Genomic DNA, 25065 nt, shown 5'->3' with positions numbered 1-25065 from the left:
AAATATTCTCCCCACTTTTCACATCAATCCAACAATCACAATCACAGTGCGACGAAAGTGTGGCCACACTATTCGCCCACGAGATCGGCCGACTTGCAAGGACGGCTCACGATCCCACCAGTGTACACAGCCCGATAGGGTTTACGGCCCTACTCGGACCCGAATTCGTTTCACAATACAGCCATATAGCCTAACGGAGTAAACTCATATGAAATAGGCATCAGGCACACAATCTCATAACAAAAACAGTCCATGGCATGACATAACAGTTAAACCACCCTTGTATCTCCACATAATATTTTTCGGAAAAATAAAGAGGTTTGAAAAGAAAGCCCACCTCGTTCTCTTAGCAATTCACAACCCAACTTAGCAACTCTCGATCCTCGAGTTCACGAGTACACAACACCCTTGTCAAAGACAACACAATTAGTTTCCCCCAACAACATATTACTATGCATGTCCTATCGATTCTCTCGTCGTTTTTCTCAAATTCCCGACCCAACATACGTCACAAAGATGGGAGAACACATCGTAACACATTTCGATTTATCACACGTGATCACATCATTTAAACACGTTCCTTGGACATACATGTATCATATAATACTTTTAAACATGAAAATAAGTGTTATTTTAACAAGGCAGAAAACTGGCAGAACTGCGCGACCGTTTTGTAAAAATTACTATAAAATCACCCGACCTCAAAAGATGCTAAATTTTGGCCACAATACAGAGGACACATTCAAGTTCATCCATGAAAATATTCATATCGAAATCACGTCGTATAGTCAGTCACATCACATATTGAACTCTCTGGTCGGAACATATAATTTCTGACAGTATTGCGCAGTTCATTTGAAAATTTCCCCATAAATTCATAAGATTCCCAAAAAGGCTGAAAATTTAACACAACACAGAAGACACTTCATATGTTCATATAGTTCAAGAATCACATCGATCGGAGGTCATTTGGTCAGTCAAACAGAAAACGAAACATTCATGGCGAGAACTCACGTTTCTGGCAGATTTGCGCAGTCAACTTCAAAATTTATTAAAAATTCATTTTTCGATAGAACGGGCTGAAATTCACACGAGACACAGGAGACACCTTGACGTTTACTCAGTAAAAATTTCGTAGCCAAATTCGTTCGTTTGATGGGTCGAATACAGATCATAAGTCACTGGTCGAGCATCACAGAATTCTGGTTCAAATTCGGAAATAGGGTTTTTAAAACTTCCACAACACAACCACTGATTTTTCATGCTCGAAAACACATAATCATGCTTACACGTTCCTCATACACATATTTGCATACAAACTCATATTATTCACAAATATTTCGATCCAATACACATGATTCCAATCAACAACGTAAAAATCAAATAAGTTCTTACGAACACACAATTTCCCTCCCGTTAAAACTTGCGATCTATCAAACCTACACTCTCTACGTGCATGTAGGACTCAAGACATGGTTCAAAAGAGAAGGAGGAGGAAAAGTGTGTGAATATACCTTCCTTTGACAAAACGAATCGGTAGAAGCGTAGAATGAAGCGATCCGTCGGAAACTCTTGAAGATACTTTCAATGGTTGCAAGAACAATGGTGGATGGAGGATTTTTGGAGATGGGAAAGTGGGAGAAGATGAAAAAAAACGTGTGGGAGAGGGAGAGAATGAAAGTGGCGAAATTTTTGAGTGAATGGGGGCTAGGGTTTTATTATTTGGTATTTATTTGCTAGGTTTAAGTCCATGAATGAATTAAATAAATAAATTGTGAGGAATTAAATATATAGGCCAATGAATAAAAATCCCACAATTATGAAGAGCCAAATTTTCGAAAATTATGGCTGAAAAATTAATAAGGAATTATTTGGTATTTACTTGGAGAGAATTAATTCCACAACTTAGGAAATAAAAATAATGGATACAAGGAAACAAATAAATTAAATCTCTAAGTAGGAAAATTGTGGTGGGGGCCGAAAATTTCAAGGGCTTTGCACAAGGAAATTATTTAAATCCCCAATTAAATAGAATAAGATTTAAATTTGGTAATTTCTTTATGGAATAAGGCTCCCATAAAATAGGTAACAATTATTCAAATTCTCACAAGGAAAATAGTAGTATGGGGCGTGTGACATGGAAGGGAAGTAGTAGAAAAATTATTCACACCCCCAATTAAATAGAATAGGAATTTATTTGAATAATGAGGGATTCCACAAATTAGGAACAAATAAAAATATTCTCCAAATTTTATTGGAGAGGGCCGAAAATTGCTAGGCTCAAATAGTCAAGGAAATATCTCAACTCTCTATTTATTTTGGGTGAAGAAGTAAAATATAACATGATTTAATTGGATTAAATTCAAAAGAAGAGAGTCCATAAAGCACCAATTAAATTGAATGAAAAATAATCCAATCTCCTATTGGAGATTTTTGAAACTCCCAAGGAAAAAGGGATGGAGTTCGAATTTCATGTAGTGTAATTTAGGGTCCATTAGTTTGGATTTAATTTGGAATAAAGTCCCAAAACAATTAATTAAATCCACAAAGAGAAGTACTATTTCAATAATTTCGGAATGACCGGAAGTATCAATTAATTGAATCGAGAAATGATTAATGCATGATCCTATTAATCTTTCCCCCACATTGGAAAACGATAAAAAAACACGAGCTCATCATTCCACAATTACCACGACAATTTATTTCACGCAAAGCACTTAATCACATTAAATCAAACGTTTCAAAATTCCAAAAAATTCCAATAACATAATAAAAAGGGTCACAAAAGTTTGGGATGTTACACATATGAGAAAGGAGAGATTTCCTTCGAAAAGAAAGTCCAAGTTGCAGCCAAGAGGAGATGGACCATTCCAAGTGATTGCAAAAGTCAATGATAATGCTTACAAACTAGACTTACCTGATGACTTTAATTTAAGTGCTACTTTCAATGTTTCTAATTTATCTCCTTATGTTGGTGAATTAGATTCGAGGACGAATCCTCTTGAAGAAGAAGGGAATGATGGAGACACACCCAAGCTGATCTACAAGGACAAGAATATGGATCTATTGATCATTCAAAAAGGGCCAGTTACAAGCGCTAGAGCTAAGAAGATAAACGAGTCCATGTTGCTTTTAGTTGCTGAAATAAAAACTCAATTCCAAGACCACTCTACATTGGGCCAATTGGTGAATATTATTCAAGTTAGTGGGCAGCCCAAGGCATGAAGTTTGGAGTCACTACATATCACATTTTGGAGGCCCAAATTGATGATACATGATGCATTTTTCATCCAAGTTGGAGCAGTCAAAATGAAGGGTCTTTTTTAGTTGCATTCATGTTAAATAAGTGACTTTAGATGTCCTAGAGTTACACCAAAGGTTTAGGAGTTACTTTTCTTTTATTATGAGTCATTTTAATTATCTTAAGTTGTACTAATGATATGAGACTTTCAAGAGTCCATTCCAGCCTATAAATAGGCTTGTAAGCATGTCATTTAAAGACACCATTGATCAAATACGAAAATAGACTTTGTCTTGTGAGTTGAATTCTCTTTGTAGAGTTTTTCACTTGTTTAGAACTTATCAAGATACTTTGAGTAAGTTCTTGTGGCGTTCAATCATACCGAGGTTCTTGGCTGATCATAACGGGTCGAGGTTTTCCAAGCTCTGGAAGTGGATCAAACCAGATTATCAATCAAGGGAGTCCGCTGCCAAACCTTATACGTGGGGTTCTTGGATCAATATATCCAACGGGTCCTTCGTCGTGTCCCAATCTATATAAAGAAGATGGCACATCTTGCCAAAAACGAGCCTGTAAGGCGACATTCCAATGCGGGTCTTGAACGCAGTACGGTAGGCCCAGAGAGCATCATCCAACCGTTTGCTCTAGTCTTTTCTCGACGGGTTAACTGTTATCTCCAGAATTCCTTTTATCTCCCGGTTGGAGATCTCTTCCTGCCCGTTACTCTGTGGATGATACGGAGTGGACAACCTATGATGTACTCCGTATTTCTTCATCAGGGCCTCCATGGTTCGGCTGCAGAAATGTGTTCCCTGATCTGAAATAACCGCCCTAGGTACTCCATAGCGACTGAAAATATTGGCCTTTAGGAACTTCGTGACCTCCTTTACTTCACACGTGGCAGTCGCCTTCGCCTCTATCCATTTTGATACGTAATCTACTGCCACCAGTATATAAGAATTCCGTATGAAGACGGGAATGGACCCATGAAGTCCATGCCCCAAACATCAAACACTTAACAGATGATTATTGGGACCTGGGGCATTTCGTCGCGAGAGGAGATTCCCCCGGTCTGCTCGCATCGACCACAACTCTGACAATACTCATATGAGTCTCTATTCAATGTGGGCCAGTAAAAACCGCTGTCTAGAACCTTCCTAGGAGTTTTTCTTGGGCCAAAATGCCCACCGCATGCCAATGCATGACAATGGTCCAGCACGTCCCTCTGTTCTCATTCCGAAATACACCTTCTGATCACCTGATCTGAACCCATTCTCCAGAGGTAAGGACCATCCCAAAAATAGTACTTGACTTCACTCCTAATCATCTTTTCTTGTTGAAGCATCAAAAATATCTCTAGAAGCCAACAAATCCCCACAATTAGCATACATTGAGATTAAAGCAGGTAGTAAAGATTCCTCCTCTATGCAGCCAAGTTTGTAGGCCAATCCATGAAGGCTGACACCAACACGATCAGCTCCAACTCGTGAGCAGACTGGAAAAACAGTTGCGAACGTGCTAGCATTCGGCTTCACACCGGCAATAATCATGTCCCTGAAAACCCTAATCACTTCATAATCAAAGCCATTAACAGAATACCCAGAAATCATCGCATTCCAAATAATCAAGTCTGGTTGAGGAATTTCATCAACCACCTTACGAGCATCCCGAATTTCCCCAATTTTGAAGTAGAAATCAAGAAGCGCGGTTTGCACAAACAGATTGACCCCAAATCCATTTTTCAAAGTAACGGAATGCATCAAACTACCGAACCAAACATCGCGCAGAGCAGCGCATGATTTGATCACAAAAGGGAAAGTGTATTTATCCGAGGAAGATCCAGAATTTCTACATTTCTTGTACACTAAAATCACATCTTCAAACAAGCCATTGTCGCATAAGCTCCGGATGAGTAAATTCTGCAGGTAAAGGCTCGGTTTTTGGATGATTCTGAAGGGCTGGAGAGCTAAATCAGGGGAACCCAGATGGCAGCAGTTGTTGATGAAGTGATCAATTAAAGATTGGTTTCCGATTAATCCACGTAATACAAGGATTGAATTCAATGGCTTTTCCGGCAGAATGGTAATAGGGAGAGAAATTGAGCTGCGAAAGATGAAGTTTTGTGAAGTGAGCGGTTGAACATTGAGAGCAGAGTAATAGATATTCCCGCCAGCAGATACTACAACTGATTCAAAAAAAAATTTAGAAGAAATAATATTCATTTAAATCAAAAAATTTAATTAAATTCTGTTCAGTCTTACTAAATATGGAATAGTCATAAGTATAATTTATAATCTGCAAAATTTCTAGCTATACAGGTTTAGTGTAAAAATAATGTAGGCAAAACACATTATTCTTTTTATCATTTATTTTTGTTGTAATAGGACCTTCTATTTCATACTACTTCGAACAATTCTTATTTAAATGAAGCTGGTTAGAATTTTTATTTTTTTGGTTACCTAACCTAATCTATTGATATAAAAATATTAAATTAAACTAATAGGTAAAGATAATTAATATGCGCGTATTTAAATTTGAAAAAGCAGACATGAAACAGACATTCACAGGTTTCTTCTCCAATTTATCTTAAGCTTTCAATTTCTAACCATTCTTCAATGTCTTGTCCGATTAAAATAATATAAAAAGATTTCGTTACAAATGCCGGAAAAAATCCGAATAAAAGCGATGGAAGGAGTTCAGCAATGAGGAATAAAAGAAGACGTTAAGAAGTTAGACAATTAGTTGTGTAGATCTTTAAATAGTCACCCTATTATTCTATTTTTTCCCTCGTATTCTTTTGTAGTTCATATATTCTAAGCAACAATTGTTGCTCGGTTGCTTACTTTGAAATAATATAGGGTTCTATGATAGGGCCCTCACCTTCAGCCCGTCGAGGTCCCATTGTCATCCGACGATCACAACGATAGGCCAATTCATGATCGTCCATCATCAATAAGCCCACACACACATCAAAGAGGATGACGAACCCCAGCCCGCAGCCCATGCACACCCCAAAGAAGGAGATCTATCCCCACTAGGTTTGAAGATCGATTTCCGTTCTGGCGGTCGCCTAGCACCTCAACAAGGGTTTATCTTGTTCTTCTATTGGTTCGTTCAATCCGTGGTGCTCAGCTTGATAGGTGAAGAACCTATCATTCTAAATGCAATGTTGGATGGAAAAAATTAAACTAACATATGGCCTCCAATCATGTATTGTCAATATCTTTTACTTATAAAGATTTTATACTAAAAAAGGAGTAGATACTGCCCTATTTTTATACCTAATGCTCACATAATTTGGTTTGTAAAATTGATGATTTCTAGTTATATTCGGCTGCTTCAATTCATTTTTGGAGAAATAAATTGAGTCGATATGATATCAAATTTTGTGATGGTTTTACCTTATAAATTTATTAATATATTATAAATAAACTGATTAGCAAGGTTAGAAATTAGAAATGACGTCGACGTTAGTAAAACAAAACAAGTTTGGGTTGTAAATTTGTAATATGAAGTGAAACGTTGGAGAATATGATAATTAAATCAAAAAATTAAATACAAACACTAGAAAGAATTAAACACATTCGGCCCAACTTCCAGCCCAAAAGGGTGTGCATAACTAGTGTTCAGATTAGAATAGGAAATGGGTTAACCATAAAATGGCTAATAAATAAATGACCCATTAGAGGTGCCCCATAAAGGCCCACCAATTATTTTCTCTTGTCCTAGAAATCTGTATTACTACCATCTTTGTCCTTTAAAAATAATAGTAATTATTTTGATGTTAATCCATTTCTTAAAATCATGTAATTTTTTTGTCGGTAATTAAAACACTACTAATAATGTGTACTACCACTTTTACTAGCTTTTTTTCTCTTTTTATGCTTTAGTTACGCATTAAAATATGTGATATTTTAAAAATTGTTATTTTATTTAAAGGATAGTAGTATAACATAGTATTTTTTTTGTTTTTCCAGTGTTTGCTCCACATATTTTACATTACAAAAATTGTCAAATAAAATCATGAAAATTTGTCAAGTTTTGGTCCGTCCCACACTTTTGCAAAATCAGAAAAATAAGTTACTAAGTTTGAGATTTTTGTAATGATCAAATCCTTTTCTTTTCCGGTGAATTGATGTAGCAGTTGGTTTAAAACACGTGGACTATACGACATTAAGAAAAACGACTATGTCTAATTAATTTAAAATGGTGTTTAATCCACATATATTAAACTGGCTGAGACATCAACACATACTCCCTCCGTCCCAAGTTACTTGAGTCGTATTCTATTTTGGGATGTCCCAAGTTACTTGAGTCATTTCTCTTTTTAGCTAAAAAATAGAGTATTTCACTAAAAATGAAAGGATAAAATATATGCGAGGGGTCATCTTCTATTACTTATAGCATATGATCCAAAATTAAGACCAAATCTCCACCATTAGATTTCAAAATGAGTGGATGAGAATAAATCTTACATATTTCAATAAATAGTAGACAAAATATCAACAAAATGGTAAGATCGTCATTCTATTATAATATCATAATTTTTGTATTTTTTTATATCAACATAGTGTATTACAAATATCAACAAAATGACATGAGTATTTCAATACAAGTACACGAAAATATCAACACAGTTTTATTGAGATTTTACATGCATGTTAAGATTTTACATGTATTATATTGAGATTTTTACATGCATTATGTTGAGGTTTTACATACATTATATTGAGATTTTACATACATTATATTGAGATTTTTTGATGTATTTATTGATAAAATCTGATTATCAACATATACGAAAACTGAAATAAAAATCATCAAATTCCATCATTCGAACGTCGTTGGAACATATGCAATTGAGATCTCGTTAGAATCCTTATAAAATTACCTTTAAATTGATATATTTTTTGCGAAAAAAATAATTTAAATCGAGTGAGTTACGTAAATTTAAAATTTTGGGATAATTTTTATAAGAGAGAATTGACATTAATACCTTTTAATTTTATTTAATAATTTTTTAAATATAAAATATAATCTAGTTGACATTATATCAACCACTAGATCTCATAATATAATGGTTAAAATTTGGTCTTAATTTTAGATTGCTTAGTTAGTAATTGATCACATCCATTATGCGAGAATACCAAACATTGTGATTTATTTTTCAGATTTTGAAAAATATGGAACAAATCAAAATTTGACTATCTTTGATTCATTTGTCAATTTTCCCAGATATATTCGAGGACATATTTTAGGCATTGATTTCTTAATCACCTTCTATAAACAAATAAATTCACTAAATTAATGTACTAAAAAGCTTGGAGTTCAAATCTATCATTTAATTAATTCGAATAGGTTCCCATATAATTAAATATAAATTTATTAGTTACTCCGTGTTTACAAAATTTCTAAACTTGTCCTTGAAGTGAATAAATTACTTTACCTAATGATATGGATTAATATTTAGATGTTTTTCTTTGAAACTTTTTATGTCATATCCAATTAAAATCCAAAACAACATTGGTTTATCCATTTTCATAATTGTTTATAATATCTGATTGCTAGCTAGTGGTGTTTATATGTATATTGGATTTGTAGCTACTGTTTTCATGTGTACATATTTACAAGATTTAAACATTGATAAATTGGCTTGTGATAATGCACAAAATAATCTAATTTAATCATTTTTTTTTGCATAATTAGGCTTGTGATAAATAATTCGACCATCACTCTAGCTAATGATCACGTAATTGAATGATTATTTATCACGTCCCATTTGTGGGTATTTATAAACTACAAAATTAGGGATTTTGTAATTAATAAACCTTATAAGTGGAGATTTGTATTAGTAGAGAAGATCACTAAGTAGGTAAGACAGATACAAGGCACATGGGTTTGGAGATTTTAATCTAACCTCCCCTCAAGCCTAATCATAATGTTATCTTTGCTAAGGATCTTATTAGGACCACATCACGAGGATAATCTCTTATGATTGTTTTTGCAATTTGCAATTAGTTGTCAATTAATATGATATTAACGCATACAGTCTTAATATCTCAATAAGAAAATTGAAAGTCGGTTCAAGGGTTATACTAAAATAACAACCACAGTTAAAATGACAATGTAACCCGACGAAAACACTTAGATTTAAGAGCAGATTTAATCTTAGTTTGTCACGTGGTAGACTTGTTTGCCTATATATCACAAATTGCTTGATTATATCTGATTTCGCACAGCAGATTACTTAAAACCATATTCGTGTTGATTGTCTATGTATCACAGATTGTTTGCTTAGGTTGTCATTTTAACTTGGTGTCACCATAGTTTTCTGATTTCGTATCACAGATTGCTTGGAACCAAATGCCGAGTTGTTTGCGTATGTATCATAGATTTATTGTTAAGTTGTAATTTAACTATGTTATCACTATAGTACTCCCTCTCTCCCTCGTGTATTTAAAAGTAAATTTGGAATGTATTAATTTTATGCAACAATGAGACAATTTTTTAGCTAATACGAAGCATGTAATATCATTGCTCTAATATGATTCATTCAATCAGTTTTGGATGAAGTCCTATGCTCAATTTTATTCATTTTTTAAAACATCGAGCGGATGGACCGTGTCGATTTGGAATATTAACAAAAAAGTAATCACACATATAATATTGTCAATAACTCAATATAATGCTCGACGTGAGTGTAGTATCATTTTCCCATCCTATTTTTTTTCTCCCCAAAAAGTACATTTATGATTCAACATAGGACTTGTGGCTAAGGATTATTCAATAGATTCATGATATGCATAGTGCACTTGCAACAACTTTTAAGTGGATTATGAAATAAGTGGTCAATGAAAATGTATATATTTTGTAGTAGTTGGAATTTGGGGGAATAAGTCAAAATATAAAGGTAGAGTGAGCATGTGAGTGGATTATTCAATGTCACAACTTTTTGGTACCCAGATTTGGTTGGTCAATGCAAATCATATACTCCTACTATGAGATTGTATTAACTAAAAATAAAATACGTAGTTACAAACCACAGAAACGGTCTCCGTTTGTTTGCTTGACGAAAATTAGGCAAACAATTAAACTAAATTAAATATCTATGCTTGACGAATTCCAAATAATTTCCATCTACTCCGTTTAATTATTCGATATGAAATTCGACTAAAAGTTAATTCAATATGAAGTTCAATAAAACAGTAGTAGTAATTTTTACAAGTGACTCGCTTCTCCGACTTCAGTATATTTTCCAAATATATCTTAACACTTCGTTAGAGACATTTTCTTTATAGTCATAGCTTATTTATATGCAGTATTAAAAAATTTACGATGTGTAGTCTATTGTTTGGGACGATGCATTTATAATAATATAATTATTTTAGATTTGTATTATGTATACAACTTGGGAGATGGTATATGTGGCGCGTTATAATGCTAATTTTTTTTAATTTGTTATAAATTATTATAAATTGTTAATTCATTAATGAAGTGTATGAAAGATCTCAATACAATCACATTTCAACATAAATTTGTGGTTACATTTTAATATACCGTGTTGACATTTTAAATATAAATGTTAACACAGTGTATTAAAATATAAACTAAGTTTGTATTGACATTTTTAATACAATGCATTGATGAGTTAGCAGAGTTTAGGGGTGTCGAAACGGGTAGTGGGTATCGGGAAACCCTCAACCCGACCTGCTCCCCGCCGGGTATCGGGTACCCGCTACCCGACGACAAAGGGAAATGGCGCGGGTATACCCATCAAACCCGATAATACCCGTTATTTTTAGGGTTAGGGTTTTAAAATATTTTATTTAGTTAATTAGTTTCAAGTTTTTATTTAATCAGTTTATATTAAACTTTTGAATGGTGATTTACTTTTAGACATGCTTGGTGTTTCTATCATATTTTCTTATTTGAAATTTGGATTTGCATTATATTTCCTACGTAGTCATATTATATTTAAGAGATGAGAAATCACCATATTTGTGCATAGTTAATAGTTGCGAATTATGCAAATACAACAAAGTAAAAAAATACAAATCTAAAATAATAGTGTAGCAGCTAGAAACAATCCCAAAATCGATTCTAGAATTACAAACATGTACATAAAATTATTGTATTAGATAACTAGCATTGATGATGAGCGAAAACCAAAAGTATAATACCATTGAATAATTACACAATTCAAATTATGCATGCGGGTTTGGATACCAGTAACTGCAGGTTTGGGATACCCGATGCGGGTATCGGGTTACCCGTATAACTATACGGGTCGGGATTGGATATTATAATATTGAAGTTTTCAGGTACGGGTACCCGCAAAATCAGGTTTGGGTATCCGCGGGTACCCGTTTCGACACCCCTAGCAGAGTTAGCAACTTAAGAAAGTTAGGTATTCGGAATCACACGATTTTGTATCATATTTTCCTATTTTAGATTTATAAAGAGTCGTGGTTTATGTTGAAACTCTTAAATCTTGTCCCACATCGACTTGATGATGATCCTAGCTCATCTATATAAGTATGGATAACCCTCCGCCTTATAAGGTCTTTTAAGGGGTGAGTGATCAATATTTCTAATATGGTATCAGAGCATACCCTAGTCGATGATGGATTTTATCTCTTTATCTCTTCTCTTGCATACCCATGTGATGGAAGTTCGATGTGTCATTCCGGCCCACACGTGAGGGGGCGTGTTAAAACTCTTAAATCTTGTACTACATCAACTTGGTGATCATCCTAGCTCATCTATATAAGTATGGATAACTCTCATCCTTATAAGGGCGTTTAAGGGATGGGTGACTCATTTCTAATAGTTTATATACCGAATAAATATGACAAAAACTTAAGCTCTCTCTTGATGATCTTCGAGAAAAAGTTTGATGTTTTTATACATAATATTAAAATTATTATTTTTATGACTAAAAGTCATATTGTTAGAAGTATATGTTTTATGAATAAAAATTAATAGTACTATCTCCGTCCCACATTAAGTGTCGTATTTTGTCATTTCGGTCCGTCTCACAATAAGAGTCACATTTCACTTTTATCATAAATGGTAAGTAGATCTCACATTTCACTAACCAATTCTACTCACATTTTATTATAAAACTAATATATATACGTGAGACTCATAGTCTACTACCTTATTCAACTCACTTTTGTTTACATTTCTTAAAACCCGCCCCCACACTAAATGCAATACTTAATGTGGGACGGATGTAGTATTATAAATAAAAGTGATTGTTGTTATGAATAAAATAAGCAATGTGTTTCAAATAAAAAGTGACAACAATTGTAATTAAAAGTGATTATTTCTTAATAATACAAGTTATTAGTATATTAATTTACAAAAGTTATTAGTAATAAAAATGACCAGATCGGGTTGCAAAAGATATTATACAGCCCAATCAATTCTAGGGGTGGGTAGGTACGGTATACCTTACCAAAACTACCATACCGTATACCGTACCGTAAATTCGGTATGTGAAAAAATCATACATTTATCTTACCAAATTCGGTATACCGAACTTCAGTATACCTTATTTTCGGTACGGAGAATTTTCAGACCGATATCGTACCTCATTTTAGGTATGACGTACCAAAGTTCGGTATACCATACTTTTGCGGTATACCTTACTTTCAATATCAATGAAAATTGAATATTTGAGTTTTTAGAATACTATTTATATTTTATAGTAATTTAAATAATATATGGGTATTAAATACTAGTATATTTTATTCATATTATATTATATTTCACAATAAATTTTATAATTTAAAAATATATAAAATACTTTATATATTATTATATTCATATTTTACGGTATATACCTTAAATTACGGTATATACTGAATTTCGGTATGCCGCGGTATACCGCGGTATATAAAAATTCATACCTTTACCTTACCGATATCATACCGTACCGAAAATCACGATATACCGAAAATTCGGTATTTTCAGTATTTTTTCTGTACGATAAGGCCGATATTTCGGCATTTCGGTATTTTTCCCTAGCCCTAATCAATTCACACCAATTTTTGATACTCCTATTTAATTTGTTATCCCCAAATATTCAGATGAAATGAAGCTTTTCTAAAACACATTTGAACTTTTGTAACCTAACATCCTTTTAACTTTTTAAGATATTGTCTTGCTTTAAGGAGTAATAAAGCTGTTTCGAAACGTATCAGGATATAATTAATCACAGCTAGGCAAAATATTTTTTGTATATATTATGATTACTTTTCTCTGAATCTTTGTTTCGCAATAATTATATTGTGAACACCTTTTTAAAGAATCTTGTTTGGTTTATGAATAATTGTGTAAAAAGGTGTTTGAAATCCCAAAACCTTATTTTTTTTCCCTGACAAACCTGAAAAGTATGCTTACCTATTTTTTTAAACAAATCGAAATCGTGAATGATCATTCACCAATTGGTTTCATTAATTATAAGAAAAATCAAGAAAGATTTCTCAAGATACGCACCTCAATGACTGCTGCTCAAATATTCTGTCCCATAATTTATACTTCCTCAGTTTCATAGCCGTGGAGTCATTTTTTCATTGCAGGACGTTTTATCATAATAGAATTATTTCTCTGTTTAGCAAAAAGTAATACGTTTTCCTTACTTTATTCTCTCCTTACTCTATTCTCTCTACTTTTCCCTTTTTCCTAGTACTTTATTCTCTCTTGACTCAACATATTTAATACTTTCTCCGTCCCATAAAAATATATACACTTTTCATGTTCGTTTATCCCATAAAAATATGTGCATTTCATTTCTGTCTTAATTCTCGTGCCATATCTATTGCCCATATTTTTATTGGACGGAGGGAGTATCAATTTAGAAATATAGGTCTCACTATCCACTAACACTACTTTAACTACCATTCACTTTTCTCTCTTACTTTACCATACCATTGGCCTCCAGTCTCTTACTTGCCAATTTTATCTTAATTCTGGTGTCATATCTATTGCCCATATTTTTATGGGATGGAGGGAGTATCTATTTTCTTAATCTCCGTGCCGAAAAGGAGTGACTTTGGAACGGAGGGAGTATATTTCACTATATTGAAACGTTACTTTTATAAAATTACTAATTAATAAATCCAAATAAAAAATCGTAACAGCATTTAGTCATAAATTTCGGATTTTAATAACTTATATACCACAATTTAGGAACAATAAACCCTAATACTTAAAACTTATTAAGTTAGAAATCATAAGTTAACCAGATGTCTAGAATTCGATCTCCATCTTCACCATTAACGACGTCAAAAATAGTCTATAATGCATTGCATATATTTCCTCGACAAACACAATATCATAGGTATTAAATTAGTGTCGAATTAGTTATGTTTTAATTCTTAAAACTCCGTAAACGATCATTCTCATTAATGCGTAATATAATATTATGAAAAATATAGTATACACTAGTTTTTCCATTTTGTGTCGTCCCGCAAAATTAGACAAAGTCTAAATAAGAAAAGTTTTGAACAAACACACACCACTAATAATATGGACCCCACAATCCATTAATACCACTTCCACTACATTTTTCTTCATCTCTTTTACTTTTTTCTATCTATCTCTTAATTTACCCACATTTAAACCCGTGCTATATACAGCTCTGTCAATTTTTGAGGACGGAGGAAGTATAACCCAATCTACACATGCACGACTCATAACAGAGTATAGTATATGAATACACTGAAAGTTGGTGATCAGAGGGGAGCACTGGAAGGGACGACAAGGCATCAATTGAGAGGAGTAGTGATGGTTTTGATGGAACCCTAATTAGGGTTTCTAAAAACTGGAGAGAGAGAAAGATAGAGAAAAGGAATAGAGAATTTATTTAGTAATTTATCTGATATTTCTATAACTAAGTGAGTTACATATTTATAAATAATCTAATAATCACAAATATTTCAGCTCTCTTTTGTGATCTGAAAAATCATCAAACAAAAATAGAAAAGAGTATATAATCTTACTCGACTAAATACATTAATTAAAAGAAAATTTCCAAAAAAAAGGAAATAAATGAATGAGTGATATCTCTTAGTTTGGTAGGCTTGATATCTTAATGGTTTGATAATCTCACACTTTGGTCTTGTAATGACGTCGAGAAGCTCGGGGTTCGATAGAATAAGGAGGAAGGACGTGAAGAGAGCCTCCGAAATCGAGATGCTACCCGTATCATATACACATACTCGTACAAATAATTAGTGTATTAATTTTGAGTTTTAACATACAATGGCACAATAAAACTTACATTTCAAGAATATTTCATCCAAATTATTGTCATAAATATATTAGTCACACGTCACCTAGAAATTTTTTAATACAGTAACCAATTACGGTCAAATTTGTAAATCTAAAATCATGATAGGGGATCCCTATCAAGAATTAATTCCTATATATGTGGATAGATGTATTGAAAATATGTACTGGTAGATGATATGTTATATTAAATCTGGATCATATGATGATTTCAAAATCACGGCTAAAAAATGTCACGTGTCCACCAAAATTTTATCCTAAATATGAATACAAAGGCATGGGTCATTTATTCAAGGGTAAACTGCCTTAAAAATTACAATTTTTTTCCATTTTTAGGTTTTTTCCACGAATTAAAAAATCGGCGTATACTGAACTTTATATTCGGTTTTTTTTTCCCATGACGGTTTTTCCGTCCATGAAGCAAGCTGACGTGTTTTTATAAGCTGACGTGACTGGTGAGTATATAAGTTGACGTGGTTGCTGACATGTCAAACTGCCCTAAAAGTCACAAACTATTCCCATTTTTTGGTTTTTCCCACGAACTAAAAAAATTATCCTGCTGACGGACGTGGTTGCTGAGTGCATGCTGAGTGTGTACTAAAGTGTTAAAATTATGCTTACTCGTATTTTAAACCACAAAATCCCCAAATTTACCCTAATTCACACTCCATTTTTTACCCTAAATTCATCCTCAAATTCCTTTCACTTCACTCTCAAATCGGTGACGACAATAAGCACGACGACGGCGAGGGACTTCTGCGTGGCGGCGGAGGAGTCACATTCCTGATTCTTTAAAGCCGCCATGTCGACTGACCACGACTTCTTCCTGCTCTGCTTCCTACACAAGATAAATAATAGTAACATCAAGAGAAACCGCCCTAAAACAGATCCAATTGCATTCCCTGCAATGGCGCCGCCAAAGAGCTTCTTTTTCCCTTCACCGCCACCACTCGCGGAAATAGCCAGAGTTTTGGGGCGCACGGTGTCAAGAGGCTTCCCACAAAGAGAAGTGTCAAGAAATCATTCCTTTGATTTTCCCACAAGGCTTTGAAAGATACGTTGAATTAGTCAAGATTTGGGAGCTAGAGTGATCATTCTAAAAATACGAAATTGAAATACGTTTGACTAATCGCCGAGGGTTACAGAAGTTAAAGGAACTTGAGGCTGATCATGGACGAGACGTATCTGGACATGTCTTGCGTTTGGGTTTGATCACGACATGGACAATGTTACGTATCAGCCACGTTTGGTTCGATGTGTCATATTGACAGTGTGGCTCGCAGACTTGGAAATGATTAAGTTGAGCTTGGATAAAGCCTAAGTGCCAAGCCCAACGACCACACACGAGGCACATGGCGCACGGCCACGACGCATGGGGTGTGGGGCAACTTTAATCTATTATTTCACACTCACCAGAAATTGGTTTAGGGAAAATGAATATATCACGGTCATCTACTACGAATATAGATCGATCCTATATCATTTAATTTCACAAATTATATGTCAAGTCACATGAAGGGCGTGGTCAAAACTCGTCGACCAGTCACGATTCCAACATAGAATTCATCAATCAACGTCATGAATATGAATGCATGTACAATTCAGATTTATGTGTATAAATCATAATTCAGATTTATGTAAATCATTAATTTGATTCCAATTGAGAATTCATAGTTTTGTAATTATGGGCGCAATCATTCAGACTATAGTTAAACATATATACATCATTTGTCCCATAAAAATAGTTATTCTTTCCATTTTTGTTCATCCCATAATAATTGTCTACTTCTATTTTTGGTAGCTTTTTCTCTCTAATGCGGTGAGCCTTATTCTCTACTATAAATGTATCATCAATTATCTTTTCAGTTATTTCTCTTATACTTTACTGTCATGCATTAAAACATGTGACATACAAAAATATTTATTTTTATGAGAGAGAGTCATACTCATATTTATAAAAAATAATGCTATAACATCTATATACATTTTTTTATTAATAATGCTATAACATCTATATACATTTTGTTACCATACATTAAATTAAGTTAACACTTTAGTTAACTGGCAATTCATTGAATACTTATATCATTCAAAATTTATTGATGGATCTCAATTTCTTGACTCTGGAAGTTTCAGTTTGCTGTTGTAGTTTAATTTAATATAGAGTCGCATACTGATAATAAAAACAATGTTAAAGTTTTGTGGCATATAATGTGTGAGAATCACCTTTTTGGTTTAATTGAAGAATGTGAAAATCGAGATAAGATTGAGCGGAGATTTGCTTCTCCAGGTAACAACAATCTGTAGTTGGTTGTAAAGTGCATTATTATTTTTATTATACTATATCTCTCTTTATATATATACACATATGAACATGTACACATACACAAACTCAAAGTCACAATATTTATAGTGAGTTAGCAGCCTGGATTCATGATATTCTCAAGAAAACGATTTAGCCAACTGAAGAATAAAAGACACAAGAGTGAGGTTAGTTTAATTTTGCACTCTAGCTCTCTATGGTTGATTGATTGTCTTTTATATATGCAATTGATCTTATATTATATTAAGTTATCGATGGCAATTGTGCCTCTGGTTTTTGGTCTATCAATCTATGGTAGGAAGTGAAATTATGATATTTTTTATATTATGGTCGAGTATATCTCAGCTTGGAGATGGCATTGGTGTATATATATGAAATACTACCACAGTTATTTAAAAATATAAACTATATCCATTTTGGTCTAACTCTTGTAATTAAAAAATTTCTATTTTAATTTTTTATTAATAATACTTTAATTATTTTTTATTTCCTATTTCTTTTACTTTATCAATTATGTATGAAAAACTTTATCATTTTAAAAGTTTTTAATTTTAAATTAAAAATTTATTTATGAATAATATTAATAGTAGAATAAAGAGTATCATCAACCTCATCATTATAAATCAAAATCTCAATCCCTCATAATTCATGACTCTAAACTTAACGGCGTAAGAGACCAACCTTAACTTTTTGTTAATCGACAATACTAATTTAATAAAAAGGGTGAAAATAGTGATGGAAATTTAGAGGCGTAAGAGTGTATTTATGGCAACAAAATTAATATATCAAATAAATAAAATTCTCCAAGTTTATGAAGATGAGTAATCAACTATTTTCAATGTATAATCGCATATTATGAAGATCAGTATTGAATTATTTTCAATGTAGAATCTCCTATGTGCTACAAATATTATCTCGATATGCACAACTTCTATTTCGATTTTTTTACACATTCTCATTTTCTTTTGCACTTGTTTTGAAATACGATATTTTTTTAAATTTTTAATTGTTATGTTTTGTTGGGTGTATGTGGTTGGAATCGCGTGAGAATTTAAGATGTAGAATTGTTCATTATGTAGGGATGATAAATTAATATGGAATTGATACCCATGTGACTATGTGAGCTTCTTCTTCTTGATATATGTTCATCTCTCTCCTCTTAATTTGAAAAAGACAAAGTTCATCGACATAAATGCTTAAAACTCCCTTCTCTCACTAGATTTATTGTGTAAAGCTAAAAGGGAACAAAGAAAAGGATGATCCAAATGGTAAAAATGCCTTGCTATCTTCCTGATACCTCGCTTTACTAGCTAGCCTCTTCCCACGTCCCACTTAAATCAGATCTACATTTTTTATTCCTATTATAAAATCCCTTTGTTCCATTAAAATATGAGCATTGGATATGACACAGAAATTAAGATAAAATTGGTAAAATAAGAGAGATGATGAGAAATGTATGGTAAAATAAGAAAGATGATGAAAATGATAGCTAAAGTAGTGTTAGTGGATAGTGAGACCTACATTATTTAATTGATATAATTTTTCATAAATGGAATACACATATTTTTATGGGACGGACAAAAATAGAAAATGTACATATTTTTGTGGGACGAAGCGAGTAATTAAGAACTTTTATTCCATTGCCCAAAAGATACTCCTATATAGAGCAATGCAAATCATTAATTTTTTTGTTTACATAAATACAAAAATACAACAAAGGGCAGGCTGTACTTGCCCTGGCCATCTACCCCCAATAATTCCACTATAACTACCGACAAATTGCTACTATACCATAAATAAATTAATTTACAACGAATCGTTAATGATACCCAAATAATTCCCAAAAGTGTAATCTTTTCCAAATATTTAACCCAAGGAATTTATCTTAATAAATTGACTTGAAATTCTGTTGTCTATTTTAACGCAAAAGTGGAAAAAGAAAGCTTTGGAGTTTGTGTGGAAATTGACTTTAGCATATTGACAGAGGAAACAATAAACATACATAGCCTTCATAAGCTGGCAATTGGCATCAGAATTTCTTCTGCCTCCGCCGCTCGTGCGCTGCCAAAAACCCATCTTTATAACTCACAGATCTCAAAGCAGTCTACCCATTTTTTTAATTTTGTTTATAAAGATTGGACTGTTTGCTTCACCTCCAAACCAATTTCACCAAGTCAGTTAAGTGTATATATTGTATGTATAGGTTGGTGGTGAGGTGGGCGTTTCTGATTGCCAATTGACGCCACAATCAAAGGGGGGTCGGTGATGATTATGTTATTTTTGTGCGATTTGCAAGAAATTCAAGGTACAAATTCATGCATTTTGTTAATCCCCCTTTTGCTCCCATTGTTTTCAGATTGAATTGTTTTGTAATCTTCCCTAATTTTTGAAATATTTAATTATGCTACAGGTTTTAGCATTAATTCTCCTGCTTAAGTTAGTTTTTGTGAGTGAAATAAAGGAGAAGTACTGTGTTATCTATTTGGAGATGGCATTGTTGAGTGTGAGAAGAATTCAATTGGTTTGATGTGTGGTTTTGACTGTTGTGAGAAATGTTGAGGTTTGGAGCGGGAGAAGAGGCTTTCTTTGACACTAGTGATGAATTTGTGTTTGGAGAGGATTCAGAATATGATGTTTGGTTGAGGGAGCCTCAAAGTGTTTGGGAAAGAAGAAGGAATTTCTTGTCAAGAATGGGGCTTTTTGAGTGCTCGAGTGAAAGGGATATGGTTGAGGTGGAGAGAGTTGATGAGGTGAGTGACGGCGTAGATGATGATAGTATGTTGTCTGAGAGAAGGAGATCGAACAGTGAAGCAAATTGTTCGGTTGATTATTCTTCGTTCGATTGGTTGGAGGAGGAGGAGGAGATGAGTGAGAAGCTAGCTTGTGATGAGCAATGTGGGGTGGATAGAGAGGGCCTTACCGTTAGCAAAAAGAAGAGTGTGATGAGCTGGTTTAGAAGCTTCTCGTGGAAAATGAAGAAAGGTTATCTTAGTAATGTATCCAAGAAACCGGAGTTAGTTGCAGAAGAAGGGAAGATGGCTCGGGTGAGGGTAGAGCAGAGCCGGAAGAGGTATATGGAATGCAGTGCTGTCTATGCTGGGCAAGTGGTTCAAGCTCACGAAGGGCTGATACGGGTTATGAGGTTTAGCCCTGATGGTCAGTATCTGGCAAGTGGGGGTGCAGATGGAGTGGTTTGCATATGGCGTTTAACCATGGAAGACGCCTCGTCTAAGGCTGAGGAGTGCTGTTTTGGTGGTCATGATATGGAAGGGAAGCCGATTCTGAGGAATGAGAAATCGGCTCAGGCATCTGTTATCATCCCGGGCAAGATGTTCCGTGTTGAGGAAGCACCTTTACAACAGCTTAAGGGCCATAAGGCTGATGTTCTAGACCTTGCTTGGTCCTCATCTAATGCAAGAACAATCTTACTGCTCTGCTATTGCTATTTTGTAAAGCATTTTATTGTATCTGAATAGGGTTTTTTGAATGCAGCATCTTCTGTCGTCATCCATGGATAAAACCGTTAAGTTATGGCGAGCAGACATGGATAAATGTCTCGCAGTTTTCCATCACAGCAACTACGGTAAGGACTCTTCTCTAACTGCCAATGTTCTTGATTTAAGAAAGGCTCATTTTGTGAACTAATTGTGCAAATCCAGTGACTTGCGTTCAATTCAATCCCGTTGATGAGAGGTACTTCATCAGTGGATGCATCGATGGAAAAGTCCGAATCTGGGGCATCCCAAGTAAAAGAGTTGAAGAATGGGCTAATGTGCAAGATTTAGTAACCGCTGTTTACTACCAGCCGAATGGAAGGGTAAGACACAATCTCGATGCTGAAACCGGTGGGTTTCACAGACCATATGTTTGCTTGCTAACATCGTTCCCTTTGCTTCGTGTTTGCAGGGTTTTGTCGTTGGCTCTCTCTCTGGCAACTGCCGCTTCTATGAATCTTCAGGTGTGCACCTAACTTGTTTATGCTTTCGACTTCATAAGGTGTTTTTACTTGCAGAATCTGAGCATGGTTGCTTTGATTTACAGGTGATGAGCTCATTCTAAACGCGGAGATAAGCATCCAGGGGAGAAAGAAATCATCTTGCAACAAAATCACCAGCATTCAGTTCCTCAATAATGACTCTCAACGAGTGATGATAACATCAGAGGACTCTAGGGTTCGAATTCTCGACGGGCTAGAGGTTGTTCAGAAGTACAAAGGTATTGAAAATTTGTCAATAGTTATGAAAATCGATGTATTTGTGGAGATTATGTTTTGTAAAAAGTGGTTTTCCTTCATAAAAATCAGGTTTGACGAAGTCAGGGAGTCAGATGTCTGCCTCGTTTACTTCGAATGGAAGCCACATAGTGTCGATTGGGGAGGACTCGCGCGTTTACATTTGGAACTATGATGATCTGAGCATCCAAGCATCTAAGCAAGCTAAATCCACACGTTCGTGTGAGAGTTTCGTATGTAAAGGTGCATCGGTTGTGCTAAACTGGTTGGATCCGGGCATGGATGAAAATCGTTTCACTTGTGCATCTCCAACGAGTGTGTTAGCACACGATGACCTCGAGCCCTCACCAAGGGTGTGGGAGTCGGAGCGCTTCTCCCTTGCAAATTGGTTTTCCATGGATACCTCGTCTAGGGGCTCCGCCACGTGGCCCGAGGAGAAGCTTCCATCAATTGAAGGCGACTGCCAGCCGTGTGCGGCTGCTGCTTGTGGCGATCACTTCCACTATCAGCAGCAGCAAAAGAAGGGCGACGGCCGAGTTTTGTCCGCATCTTGGGGTCTTGTGTTCGTGACTGCCGGCTGGGATGGCACAATTAGGACTTTCCATAATTATGGATTGCCGGTCAGAGTGTAGGGATAAAGAAAAATATTACTGACTCTGTCCGATAATAACTAAAAAGTAAAGTGTGACATCTATTATGACACGGAGGAAGTGCACTGCATCATAATGTTGACATCAAAATGAAGAAAAACGGTTGTTGTAGGAAAGGAAACCATCAAAAAGGCGTGGAAAATGGTGAAAATATATGATTTCAAACATTTTTCATGCAAGTGAGCCAACATTTTTGGCTGAAGTTAGGATGCAAGAAGCTGTGCAGTATTTGTTCCTATTGCTATTCATTTTCAAATAGAGTAAATGTACATGATGGGATTATCTGTGTACAAGATTAGGATTACTTTGTCATTTTTAATTAGTTTCGAAAAGTAAGGAGTTACCTATTTTAATGGTTACATACTTGCATTCTAACCCTCCATCTTAACTAAGAAATAGACAACAACACTTTCAACTAAATTTAAAAAATTGCTTACTATATTTCTATATAAAAAAGATCCATTTTTAGAAATTTAAATAAATAATTTTAATTAGACCGAACCAGTTTTATTTGAACCGGTTTTATTATTAATAATATTGTTTATTTACTAAATTATCCTTTAATATATTTTAAATCTTAAAAGAAAATTTAAACTTGATATTTATCAAATCTAACTGAATCATATCCATTATCGTAATGCACATTGGATCATCTTATTATTTGAAAGTAAAACGTCTTCTTTCATTTACAAGTTTTGTTCCAAAAATTTACTGTATTTAGAACACCAAGTTTACATCTTAATTTTCAATAAAAAAGCATTAACTAATAATAGAGTTTCTTTTTGCAGCTCTCTTCTAAAACATAGTAGTAGTAATCTACTCCCCATTAAATTCACATAAACTTTCTAATTTTCAAAAAATTAAAAATATTAAAAGTAAAGAATTAAAATTAACATTAGAATATTCTTAAAATTAAAACCGTAAAATAAATTGATATTAATGTATCATATATCAAATTTTAATTAGTTACGTGAATATTGTAGAAATAATAATAATAGAAAACATTAAATATATAACTTTTAAATATTAAGTAGATGAGTTAAAAATATGTGCTTATTTTATTATCGAGATTCAACGCAACGTTCAAAAAATTCAAAATTTAAAGAAATTAAATAAAATAGTGAACTACATAAATGCTACCGGGTCTTTCACTTTCGCACATAAACGATACCTGATCTTTATTTTATATCATTTTTGGTACCTTGTGACAAAAATAACCCTAGGTACCAAATATGTGATTTTTTTGTTATGGAGGATATTTTTGGAAATTTCAATTAAATAGTACCAAACATGTGATTTTTTTCTTCCTTTCTTCTTTCTCTTTTCTTTATTTGCTTCTTTCTTTTTAGTGTTTTATCTTTTTTTTCTCCTTAGTCTATGTTTCCTCTTTTTACTTTTTACTTTTTTCTTCTTTCTTTTTAGTGTTTTATTAAGACTGTATTAATTAGTTATTAATTTAATATAAAATGATAATAATAATAATTATTATTATATAATATTATATGATTCATAATTTAAATAATTATAATTAAGTATATTTGAATGATATTAAAAAATAAAAAAATTATTAATTTATAACATCAAAATATCAAAATAATAATATTGATTAATAATAATAGTATAAAGAGTGAGGAGAATGAGAGAAGATATTATAATATCACTTTTGATACTAATTTTGTATATGCCCAAAATATCCTCAATGACACAATCTTCATTCTTCAACACAATCTTCAACCCTGGCTCCTCAGCCTTCATGGACTCTTCTTGTGTGGCCTCTTGTATGAAAGTGGAAAGCCCCTCTCGAAGCCACCTTGTCATGGACCTCGTCGTGGGTCCGTCACGTGGGGTCGTATCATCCTTCCCTTCTTGGAAATAATTTGTCCTTAAATCCGGGCTTCCTACAAAATCAAAAGGACTCAAATCAGCAACGTTGAATGTGCAACTCATATTATACTCACCGGGCAAGTCGATCACATAGGCATTGTCATTGACGCACTCCAACACGAGGAATGGTCCATATCCCCTTAGGGCAAGCTTCCCCTTGATCTTATCGGGAAAACGTATCTTCCTCAAGTGTACCCACACCCAATCCTCGGGTTGGAAAACCATCTTCTTCGCCCCTTGTTCACTTGCCGGGCCATTTGTTCACCCTTCCGGGGATCCGCTCTTGTACATGCGCGTGCAAGTCCTTCACAAACTTGGCCTTCTCCTCGCCTCCTACATCCATCAAATAAGGCAAAGGCAAATCTACCGTGGACAAGTCCAACGGGGTAAGAGAATTGAAACCATATACAACTTCAAAAGGAGATAAGGAAGTAGTAGA

The 25065-nt window shown here is 34.0% G+C and overlaps 2 protein-coding genes across 2 annotated transcripts; one reads left to right on the top strand and one right to left on the bottom strand.

The window, feature by feature from the left end:
* Positions 1–4560: 4560 nt before the first annotated feature.
* Positions 4561–6143, bottom strand: LOC121776753 (pentatricopeptide repeat-containing protein At3g16610-like). Its single transcript, XM_042173923.1, has 2 exons — positions 6122–6143; positions 4561–5426 (listed from the first exon to the last, which is right to left on the bottom strand). The coding sequence occupies exons 1-2, from the start codon at positions 6141–6143 to the stop codon at positions 4561–4563; spliced, it is 888 nt and encodes a 295-aa protein (XP_042029857.1).
* A 13662-nt stretch (positions 6144–19805) lies between these two features.
* Positions 19806–23101, top strand: LOC121777403 (transcription initiation factor TFIID subunit 5-like). Its single transcript, XM_042174656.1, has 7 exons — positions 19806–20166; positions 20272–21274; positions 21354–21444; positions 21521–21678; positions 21768–21819; positions 21903–22076; positions 22165–23101. Exons 2-7 carry the CDS (start codon positions 20414–20416, stop codon positions 22722–22724), a joined length of 1896 nt encoding a protein of 631 aa, XP_042030590.1. The 5' UTR covers positions 19806–20166; positions 20272–20413; the 3' UTR covers positions 22725–23101.
* The last annotated feature ends 1964 nt before the right edge of the window (positions 23102–25065 follow it).

Source organism: Salvia splendens, chromosome 18 (assembly GCF_004379255.2).
Source record: "Salvia splendens isolate huo1 chromosome 18, SspV2, whole genome shotgun sequence".
Lineage (NCBI taxonomy): Eukaryota > Viridiplantae > Streptophyta > Magnoliopsida > Lamiales > Lamiaceae > Salvia > Salvia splendens.
This window is presented reverse-complemented; position numbering and strand designations above follow the sequence as displayed.